The 11,927-nt window shown below is 37.4% G+C and overlaps 1 protein-coding gene and 1 long non-coding RNA gene across 4 annotated transcripts in view; one reads left to right on the forward strand and one right to left on the reverse strand.

Moving 5' to 3' along the window:
- SNX10 (sorting nexin 10) overlaps positions 1-6,752 on the forward strand; it is a 66,723-nt gene extending 59,971 nt beyond the window's left edge. For 2 of the 3 annotated variants that reach the window (XM_018047083.1, XM_018047082.1), the window contains 2 exons: positions 4,239-4,448; positions 4,902-6,740. In XM_018047083.1, coding sequence (XP_017902572.1) covers positions 4,239-4,448; positions 4,902-4,983 — 292 coding nt within the window. In that variant the 3' untranslated portion in view covers positions 4,984-6,740. Of the gene's footprint in view, positions 1-4,238; positions 4,449-4,901 lie in introns of all 3 variants that reach the window. The other variant, XM_018047081.1, reaches the window with a different exon arrangement.
- LOC108635845 lies at positions 4,434-8,700 on the reverse strand. The gene is made up of 2 exons (XR_001917966.1): positions 8,519-8,700; positions 4,434-4,979 (listed from the first exon to the last, which is right to left on the reverse strand). It is a non-coding gene; the product is annotated as an uncharacterized LOC108635845 (long non-coding RNA).

The following is an 11,927-nucleotide window of genomic DNA, read 5'->3' on the forward strand; positions in this document are numbered from 1 at the left end:
AAAGTACGGAATATGCCTATGTATTGTAGATTTTTAGCGTGTACTTTTAATTATTGTTGGCTGCACCACACAGCATGTAGGATCCTAGTTCCCTGACCAGGGACTGAACCTGAACTCCCTGCAGTGGAAGCACAGAGTCCCAACCACTGGACCACCAGGAATTCCCTTTTTAGCATGTATTTTTAAGACTTGGTTTTTAAACTGGTGATGATGAAGGGGAATGAAATTAGGGGGCTCCCCAATAAATGCCCCAAATAAAACATGCTGCTTTTTAAATTCTTAAAAAACTTGGTTTTTATATAGATTTTGAAGTTATAAACCAAGAGTGTTATATATGTTCAACCTCTTTGAAACCAAAATACTGCTGTTTCTGTGCATAGGTGTGTATCTATAATATAAATATGTATTTTTTCCATTTTAAGGTCATTTGTGAAGTAATGCATATTTGATAGCAAAGTACATAGCCAGGCAGTCTTCATAGAGAAATTAGAAAGTTGTTCCTTTGCTGAGGTACCAAATAAGAGGAATTTATATCATTTTATTGAAGACTGGCTATGTTTAGCTTTTTACATGTTTTATCTCAATACCTATGACAATATTAGGGGTCAAGTTTCATCTCAGTTTTATAGATAAGGAAATTATAAGAAAGGCGGAGGCACTATATTAATCCCAGGAACTGGCAGCTTTATAATTAGAACTCTTAAATGCTAGCTAAAGTTGGTATGATTGTGAAATTTTTCAAATATATTCATTTTTCCTCAGTCTTGGGTATAATCTCCCTTTGGGATTTCCTCCCTGGCTAATTTTAAATTGTAAGTCACTTTTACTAATAGTTATGAACAAAGAAGTTATAGACTAAATTATAGCTCTGTTGGTAAGTCTCCAGCTATGAAACTGGCATTCCTACTATTTTTTTGCACTTTTTTATCACAAGTGGGTGCCAGCTTTTCTTCTTTACTGAATTCATCCCATTAATATAACTACACATACCTTACAAGGTAGACTTTCATATTACAGTTCTGTATGTCTTAAAAATTTAATGAGTTTATATAAAAAATTTTTTATGAAAGGGTATCATGGAAACACTACAGCTAGTTTTATACACACACAGACACACACACACACATAGACACACACACAATTTTTATAAGTCTTTATGTTCAATAGAGGGCACCACAGCACAGATCATGAATGTCTTCAATGAAGATTTGTAGGTTTTATTTTTTTCTCGTGGTAAGAGGTAAACAGGCTGAATTAATTTTTTTTTTCTACATCAAACTGCTAACCTTCCACCCGCTATACAGATGTGTATATATATCATTAAATTGGGTTCTGTAGACTCAGAGCATCCTTAGTTAGGGTTACATGATTTGCGTAGCTATATATATTCTCAGCTGAAGCAATATAGAATACACCTAATAAACTCGTGTTGAGGAAAACCAGATTTTCAAATGTGTTTAATTCGAGCAAAAACAGGTTTTGCTTTGTTTAAAGTTATTATGGAGAAAGGAATAACTTTTGACTCATGTTATAAATACCTTGTGCTTAAAATTCCTTTAAAATTCTAGAGGCTATTTTTTGTTCCTTTTATGAGGGCTTGAAAATTATATACGTTTATTTTTATGGAGACTTATAAAGGTGACATTTTACTGACTGTTTTACAAAGTACTCCTTATTTTAAGTTTGAAGTTGATGTCAAGTTCGAAGTTGATTTTCTGCTATTAAATTTGTTTGTGGAAAATGTGGTATAAGTATGACTAGGGTAAAAATAGGATTTAATATTATGATGGCAGTCACAATACTCTGATATACAGTAAATCAGATATTACTTAAAATGAACTAATTATGCTTACTGAACCAGATGGGAAAACACTGAAAATTTTGTATTTTTAATTTTGGAATGAAACACGACTGAAAATAAAAATCATAAATACAATTAAAAAATTATTTTTGCTTATTTAAAACTTATCCATGGAGTACAATGGCATAAATTTAGCTAACCAGACAGAGGAAATTCACAAAACCTAAACTGGGCAGATGTTTTTGCACTCAAGACTCTGTACCGGTCTTCAGATGTTCCCAGCCACATCCTTCTCCCCTTTCAGAATTTTGAACTAGGTGTGCCAAGCTCCCTCTGGCTGTTCACTTGTGTGTCCTCCAGATGGCAGTATGAAGCAGAAAGACAAGACGGAAATAATGAGTCTAATGTACAGTAAAATTGGAAATTGAATTATAGTTCAAGAAAAAAGACAGTAGCCTCGAGGTCCTGATCAACCTGGACTCTGATCACTTTTGTTTGCTATACCCATGTGTTAGGTTACTAGCAAGTTAATAACAGTGTGTGACCAGTTCAAGGCTCAATAGAATTGCTTTAGACATGAAATAAAGCTAAAATGAATTTGTGTCCAATATCATTGGCATTAGTGCTCATTACTTTTGTGGTGTAATGCCTCGAAGCATCCAAAATCAATTTTAAAGATTACCCATTATTTTATAAAGAAAATAAAACACATTTCCAACAGAAACAAAGCAGTAAGTATAATCCCATGAACAGTTACTTGTAACATCGTGGGCAGGAAACCACTGACAGAAGGACACAGGAAACACTCAGTTCAAACTTCACAGCGAATGCAAGTTAATATTAATGGGTCATTGCTGTATAAATCTTCTCTTGATTTGAAGCATTTAAAACAAGAGTGGTAAACATTTATAAATGTAGAAAATAAATCTCAAAGAGTAGTAAAAAGGATTTACTACTTTACTCCTTGTACTTGGTAAATTAATCTTTATCATGTGATATGGTCATTTACTGAGGGAATTCAGGGCAGAGGACATGGAAGAGTAGAAATATTTAGCTATTTTGCTTGAGGCTTTGCCTTTTAAAAACGCACAAAGGTTTTACTTTTCATTTTAGTAGGTCAGTAAAGAAAGTTTTCTCAAAAACCATTTGTAAACCTATCTGAAGCAAAGAGGACAGCCAGATTCTGGTTTTGATACTGTGTATTTTTAGATGCTTGCCTTCTTTAAGAAATAACTGTCTTATTTGAAAGAGAAGGAAATATTCCAGTGACCTTGGTTTTTAAGTAAATTGGTATGAATGATCAAAAGAGATTTACTTTTCTAATTAACTTGTTTACTTTTCTAATTAACTTGTTTTCTGCATTTAAACACGCAGAATATAAGGTAAGTTTTGTTGGTCTGAAAGACTCTATTTCTCATAGATCTCCATATGAAAAATCCTGTGTTGAACAGAATTATACTTGCGTTTCAGTGTTCCAGGTTTGTCCCAGCATCCGGTCTTAGTGTTTTGTGTTATATCATTATTGAACTATTAACAGAGACTAAATTATCATATGTCAAAATCGTTGCTAAAAAGAGAAAACCAGTTTTTATTTAAACATAAGGGTGTTCTTTGATATGCATTTCAGAAAAGACACATTAACTGATAAAATGAATTTGAGCATGTATATCTTTGGCTACAGGGCACTTTTTCATTCTCCATGATGTACTAGCTGAAATCTGTACTCCCTTTGTAAACTTTGATCTTGGAATGTGGGAAGGCTTGTATGTACTTGTTATAGACTTATCATATTTTAATTACATATATGGTAAAACTGGCTGGGAGCAATTTTATTTAGTGACTCATTTTAAAATATGCTGAAGATTTTGGAGAAATTTCAGGTCAACCTTAACTATTCAAAAAATGCTCCCTCTCAATTGAGCCCTTGTGAACCTTTATATAAGCATCTTTGTAAAGTTTGAAAATGTAAGACATGCTGAGAAATGTATTGACTTTTTGATACAGTTTTTAATAGTTGTTGAAAGTTTTGATGTTTCATGACAGCCTAGCCAATAAAGATCACAGAACTGACATGCTGGTAGGCAGTAAATTTTTTAAAGGCAGAATAAATTTCTCTGACTATCTAAGCAAAATATTTCCATAATTAATCCACATGGTCATAACAGATGGTTAAATTGAAGAAATGTCCTTGAAGTTATTCTTTTAACAGATGTTCTTAACTATTAGCTTCATGTTTTTACTCACCTAAATTTCCAAATAATCGAATAAAAGTTAACATATGCTTTCATCCTTTTAATAGGGAGAGTCTGTAATTAATGCCAAGTTTGCCAGAGTAGAGAAATCACTTCAGTGGCACATTTCTAATGTTTTTCTCTCTCCCATCCTCTAACTGTCCCTCCCTGTGCACTGATCATGTCTTCTTTTTTCTTTTACATAGGGTTCTACAGAATGCACTTCTGCTTTCAGATAGCAGCCTTCACCTCTTCCTGCAAAGTCATCTGAATTCAGAAGACATCGAGGCATGTGTTTCTGGGCAGACCAAGTACTCTGTAGAAGAAGCAATTCACAAGTTTGCCTTGATGAACAGACGTTTCCCTGAAGAAGAGGAAGGAAAAAAAGAAAACGATATAGATTATGATTCAGAAAGGTATTTCCTTGCATTTTGATTTAACGTATACATATTTATATAACACATCGTACACATATGCGTGTGTATAGACATATATACACTCCACTTTTTGTTGATGTAATACTAAGATAATGAAAAAATTAATTGACTGAGATTTTATTGAGCTGTGACAGCTCATCATAGTAGTCTTCACACACACCTCCACACTGAATTAATGAATGCAGTAGAAATTCAATTATCTGCATTCTGATTATGTGACTTTCATTTAGTCAGACTTGAATTATTCGCGTTTAAATTATCTAGCTAAAAAAATATCCAACTGCACTCCAAATGGCTAATTAAAAGTCCAAATTTCCTGTCTCTCTTTGTGACTGGAGATAATTAAAGTTCTCCTCTGTTACTCAGGCTTTGAGTGTGTTGTGAAAACCAATTTCCTCTTTTTATTATTTTCCCCCCTCTCTTCTTTTCCAGTTCATCCTCTGGGTTTGGACATAGTAGTGATGACAGCAGTTCGCACGGATGTAAAATGAGCACAGCTCCGCAGGAATCCTGAAAAATAATTCTAATGTTACCATTTTAGGAATAGCAAATTGTGTCCAGTCATAGAGAATAAAGCTTGCGAATAATATATTCTTACCTAAAGCTCACTGTCATATTAAGTATTTAAATTTGTAGAGATGTTGTGTTGTTTCTTAGTGGTATTTTTATGTTGTCTTATTTTGGCTAAGCTTCTGTGAAAAGCTAAAAGCCTGTGAATGCAGCACTCTCCTTGATCAGCGCACGCTATTGGTAAAATGAGATCCTGCCCTCAGATGAAATGATTTATATGTTTAAACAAAATCTAGTTGGCTTTATTGCATTTTAAAAGATAGGTAAATAGGTAGCATTTCAAATCCAGATGGAGCATTTCTTCTTGTATTACTGGGGCAGTGTTAGCATAAACACAGCAGGTATGTGTATGACTGACGGCACAGACCAGAATGCCTCTCAGACAGGCAGCTGGAATTTTGTGGGTCCCTCCTCTGCACTGGAAAAACACTGAGCTTTGGAATGGTTGATTGAAATATTTTAAGAGTGTTTAACCTCTCCATTATTCTATTTCACACTTAGATGGAAAATGTATCTTATGAATAGAGACATGTTAAAATAATGTTTACATCTTTAAAAATAAAAAGCCCAGAAATAGCGCTAGTCATTTTGCTTATATTTGCAATATATAGAGGGCTTCCCTGGTGGCTTAGCGGTAACAAATCTGCAATATATAGATTCAGAAATACATTTTCATTGTCCAAAATCAGCTTTAACACATGGTTTCTGGGAACAACCATTTGTTTTCATTATCTGTGTGTAATTAGAATTAGAGGTTCATGATTTATTTTCTGACTTAATGTGCAATTTCTTAGCACTAGATAACTTTCAGTATCTGTGACGGTTGCTTGTTACTTTAAGTTAAAAGTAGGATCTTATAAAAATTAATAAAATTTGCCAGTAAATATTCCCATAATATAGAAAAGGATATGAACTTGCTAATTTCAGAATTAATTATTCATTTTTAAAAAGTCCTTTCTTTTAAGGCATCTGCCTAAGGACTGGTATAATTTAACAAAATGTCTCTTTTTATAGTGGTCAAAGATAAAATATCTTAGATAAACTACATTGAACTTCAAATTTCAGATGAGGCAGCATTTTCTTGAGATAACTGTTCATATTTCTTCCTTGTTGAATGGTATGAAATATCTCTGAAATTAACAAGAAGATATCTTTATATAAGGGGGATAACTTGTTGCTTTAATTAAATGTTACCTCACCCTCATTTTAACTAGGAGTTTATTAAAAGTTACTGTATTATTTTAAAAAGTCTTTGAAATGCTTGTAACTGAGAGTCAACAGAAAAAAATTAAATATAGAATACAAATGATTTCCTTAATTTTGCCTTTTTGTTTTCTATTTGGTCTAAAATGTTATTGAATTTTTTGTAAATATTTTGATTTAATGTATCTTGGATCTTATTACTTTATCATCTAAGACTCATTATTTTAATACTGGAGGAAAGAAGATTTAGCAATTTCTTTTTATCTTGCTGACATGTGAAGTTTGCTATTCAGTCATTTCAGTGTGGTCACCAGCTCCTTGGCAATATGTATTTGTATTCATGTTATGTTTTACAGTAGTTTTGAAAAGCATATATTGTGCCACCAATTGTAATGTAATTCTTAGATGACGAAACTATAGCCGTCAAAATTGATATTAAGTAATGCGTAATACTGTGGTATGTAAACTTCATGAGATCATCATTTTCACATTAAACATTAAAAAAAACAACATGTTTGTTGGATTGCTTATTTTATACAATATATTTCCTCTGACTTAGATCTAAATTCAGTATATTTCTGAATCATCAGTAATTTTTAATGGATAATTTTGTTAAAATTTGATTTCATATTCACTGTAGTTGTATACATTTAAGGCATAGCCTTGGTTTGGTTGTTTTGATATCTAAGTACTGGCTTCTTAAAACTGATTTCCCAGCAGCTGAGAGATTTAAATGAACTTCAGCCCCTAGTGGCTTTCTTGCTTTGTTCAAATCTCTTATTTTTCTCTGGTATATTTTTATAAAGCTTTCTTTAGAGAAAGAAAACAATTACTTACATAACTAAATAAAATAGATGTTTATTTAAAACTATTTAAAATGTAACAAATTTAAAGAATTCTTAACCTGGATGTTTTATGATTTATATACAGCAAAACTATGTTTCTCTGGCTAATTCTGAAAGGGCACGCTATTCACCTATTAAGCTAGTTTATGTGTTCTGTTTCAGAACTGAGTTTATGTACAATCCGAAAGTGTCAACAATGAAAGTCAACAACCTGTTACTTAGGGCTTCTTTTAAAGTCTCACTTGGAAGAAAGTGATTAAAGAAATTGAGTTAAAATTGCAAGTTTTAAAAATTACTAAGGAAAAACAGAAATGCTACTCTTGAATTATGTACCTTAAGATATTAAATATTTTGCAGGAGCTTTTTAACTCTGGTTCACATTTTACTAAATAATTAAATACAAACAAGTGATATGCAATAACCTTACTATAGTAAGATTAAAAAATTCTTTTATGGCTCTTAAGAATTTAAACAAATTCATTTTGCTTAGCCACAATTACCATTATATCCCAGCATTAAATTGAATGCTGTTTTGAACTCAGTTTATGTTTTTTGGTGCCTTGAGGATTCATCATTATTGAGCAGCTGTGGTACAGATAAGGTTTTCAATATTTCAGCCATAAAGGAAGACCCTTTTCCATGAAAGGCTTCTAAAATTTTAAGACAAAAATAGCAAAAGCTTATTCTATTTCTAAGTAAGTTTTCTTCTTAATAATTTAAGTCACTTTGTGAATACAATGCAGCATCTTTTCAACAGAGGGACAATTTATTTCATACTATTTTCTGCTTTTGTTTGGAATATAGACCTTTATTATATATATATAACATGTATATACACACATTTTCAAATACAAAAAACTGTCTGAAATTATTGTAATTAGACATTCAAAGCATAGGTACAATTTTCCTTTGCACATAAAGGTCCTACGGAATTAATACATTTTAGTAGAATGGAATTCAAAAACTTTAGGATGTACATAAGCAAAAATTGCTTTAAATTTGAAATATTTACAAAGGATTCTGGCTTTCTTCTTTGCCATATGCAGCTCACAAACGAGTCACCATTGTTCCTGTAAGTCAAACACAATTGCTCTTCACTCTTGATGGAAACTTTTCTAGATCATTGTTAGGAACAGTGCACTGGACGCTAATTTATTTTAGCTGCGCAAACTGGTAGTTGACCCCTTTTCTCCAAAATTCCAAAGACTTCCTTTCAAAATAATAGGAAACAAGAAAAAAAAAAAAAGCTACAATTTTTCTGCGGAATTTAGACTCTAAAGACACTATACAGATGGTTTATGCTAAACAGGAAAATACCCTTTCTCCCCCGACGAGAAGTGTAGACGCATCCAAAACCCCACACCGCTTGTCTTTGCTGCTAGAGGCACAGCACGGACATAACTTGTGGTTGTGTTTTTGCTTGCTTCTTACCTCCGGGCCTTCTTTATAGCTCTGCCCCCCACCCCACCGGCGGCGGCGCTCCCGCTGCGGCACCCAGGCCGCCTGTTGGCTGCGGCGCCCGGCCGGCTCGCGCACACTCCCCGCGCCACTGCCCGCACACGCGCGCTCCCGCTGCCTCCCACCCGGGCCGCTCCGCCGGCCGCGGCGACTGGGTGGCAGGTAGCGAGCCAGCCGGCCTCAGTCCGGTAACCCATGGCAACCGTCCTGGTAACCCATAGCAACTGCTAGGCGGAAAGAAAGGAAAAAAAAAAAACAACCCGGGTGGAGGGGGGCGGCGGGTGGTGAGTGGGAACAACAACCGCAAAGAGACAGGATTTACAGCTCCGACCTGCAGTGCCCCCTCCCCTGCCCACCTGCCTCGAACGTGGGCACCGCGAGGCCCCCTTCCTAATAGAATGACAGCTTGGCGGCTTGAAAAAAATAATAAAAATAATAATGCAGAGGGGCTTGAGGTGACGGGCTTGGTGCGGGAGGGAGGTTTGAATATCGATGACCCCCGGGGACTGCAGGTTCAGTCGTTTCCGGGGCCCTGCTGGTTTGGGAGCGGGAGTGGAACCGGCTGCCGCCAGTCGCTCGGGTGGGTTTCCGGCTTAGCTGAGTCAGGGCGGCCGGACCGGAGCTGGGGAGGCGGCGGCGGCGGCGGTTCTCACTCTAGGGCTGGACTCGTCTTTGTTCTGCAGAAGCTCGCGCGGCGCTGCGCCCTCGACCCCGCCGCTGGGCCCAAGAGAGGGCGAAGACGCGCTGCCGGCTAGGGTGTGGTTGTGGCCTGTAGGGGCCCGGAAGCGCTCCGGGGTCGCGATGGAGCTGGGGCGAAGCCCACGCGTTCCAAATGTTTTATCTGCGCCCGCACCGCACACGTTGGTTGTCCCCTCTCCCCTGTAGTCTCCCCAGAGCCCTAAATAAACCCTGCGGTGGAGGCGCCTTCGCGTTAATGCGCCCCCTTCCTTGTGGGTAGGGAGGGGACAGGTGCGCTTGGTTGCGGTACTGGGTCGCCGAGGAAGAAGCGCGTGCTTCTGGGTCCTGAAACAGCCCTGGGTCTACATTTGATGTGTGCGTGTGTGTGGAGGGAGTGTGAGGGGAATGTATAGGGAAAGACAAGTCCCTCACCCCACTCAAGGGAGCCCAGAGGCCGAGCTTCCTTTACCCTAGAAAAAAGGCCGCGGCCAGTGGCAGACCCGGTGCAAGGCTGCAGGAGGACAGAGGGGGGCGCTGCCAGGCCAGCGGGTGGCCCGGCGATCCGTGGGAGAACGCGCCGCCTGGGGTCTGGCTAGCTTCTGCCTGGTGGTGTGATGGTGAGGCTCCCAAGTGGAAAGAACCCACGCCCTACCCAGGTTTCCGTCGGTACTTCGGAGCGTCATCTGTTCATTTACTTATTCTCAGAACAGCCAGCTGTCAAAAGGATGACGCAGGAAATACAACCGGCACTGGTTCCATTGGATACAGAGCAACTAGGTGCATAAAGAGTCCACTCCACCAGAAGTGTAGTGCAGTGAAGAGAGATGGCACTCGGAATTCGGAGCTTGGACCCCTTACAGTTCTAGATCTAAATCTAACCATTGGAATTCCAGGTGCATTTTGATGTTTTAATAAGGATTAAAGTCTGGATACTTTTTAAAAAGTCTTTTGAGATCTTAATCCTCAATTATTCGCCCTCTGTAGGTGTGTGCCAGTTACAAATAGCAAAACCATCAGCAACATTCAACACAAAGACCTGAACAGGTATAACTCACATCTGCACAATATATAGTCCTGAAAAGGTGATTAGATCAAGTGTTTTATATACCTAATACTTGCACTGGTAAACAAAAGGGAAGCTGGCTAAAGAATCCTATTTTAATCTTTTCATAAAAGAATCTTCTGAATACATGTTTCTGTTGCCATTGATCTTAGGGAAATTTGGTATATTTTTCATAAACGTGCACGTTCTGGGCTCTGCTGCCTACCGGGCACCAGGTAAAAAGGAGACTGTAAACTATCACACCTGTGTAAACGGTAAGAGACAGCTTGCCTGCCCTGGGATCCATTCAGTACAACCCCAGCCCTCTGCGTAGTGGTGTACTGGGAGCCCTGTGCTGTAATTTAATTTTTTTTTTTTTAACAAAAGCAATTATAGAAAAGTGCAAATTTAACGGGTGACATTTAACATTTTGCCGTGGCAGGCAGCCTCCACTTAAATGGGGCCTTTCTGCAGAACAACAGGAGCCAAAAGGCCTGTGTCATGGAGTAATGTAAGACACAATCTGGGCTGCAAACGCACAATGAATCGGGAAGGATTTATGTAATTAATTGACCAGTCTTAACCTGTTATCGTGATGTAAGGAATTTGGAACTCATTAATTTGGGTTCTGACAGATTTCATATTAGAGCTGGCAAATATGGATTGAGCCTCTTATTCTTGTAGCAGCTGGAATTTCCATGACAGTGAGGATTAGTGAAGAAGACCTATTGCTGGAGTCAGACTGCCTCTTTGTAATCAGTAGCCCTGCTCTGCATTAAAAGGAAAATGAAAAAAAGAAAGAAAAAAAAAAAAAGGAAAAAGCATATTACCTGGCTGAAGGAACCAAAGGGGCTGATTCTCACCCTGCTGGTATGGGTGTTGAGCTCAAGCATCTGCAGTTGAATAAAAACATTAATTTTAGTCATAAAGTTAGGTGGTTTCTCAAGCACCTTGAGAGAATAAGAAGATAGAAGGGTCTCAGGGTCAGGTTTACTATTGTCAAAGGTACAAGGGATTAAAAGATGGAGCCTTTGAATTTCCTCTACGTGCACACAAATGTATGAAGAAGGACATAGACGTCTTAGAGGCAGATGGCAAGTTTTGAATAACGTATCCACAAATAAGTGATTTGGAGCCTTGGAAGAGAAACTGGCTTTCTCTGGAGCCATTGACTGTCTCCTAGTCAGAGCCTCTTTGTGGATCTCAGCAAACCCAGAATTCATAGAATGAGCCATTCGTCGATATTCTAATTTGTGTTCTTTTCACAGTATATGGTGGTTAATGAGTCACCCATTTGGAAATGTCTAGTTTCTTCTTTGAGGTTTTAAGAAAACCCAGTAAAAATCTAACTTTCATTTTCACCCTCCTTGACAATCAGAAAAAGGCTCGATTAGAAAAAAAAAAAGGTTTCAAGATTAAACTAAATGCTTTTTCTTTTTCTTCTTTTCACAATCGGTTTCCCCTATTGCTGTGCAATGTGATAAGGTTAATGTAACAACTGCCATAAGGATCATTAATACAGGAAGATAAGCAAAGTTGCACGTTTAAAACATTTTCAGGGTATCATTTGCCTCCTTCTGCTGATAAAGGGGACTTTGGTAACAAATGCAGAATACAGGCGCTGAATATTTAACTTTTTAGACAGAAAGCCCAATTGACCTT

This window comes from Capra hircus, chromosome 4 (assembly GCF_001704415.2).
Source record: "Capra hircus breed San Clemente chromosome 4, ASM170441v1, whole genome shotgun sequence".
In the NCBI taxonomy this organism is placed as follows: Eukaryota; Metazoa; Chordata; class Mammalia; order Artiodactyla; family Bovidae; genus Capra; species Capra hircus.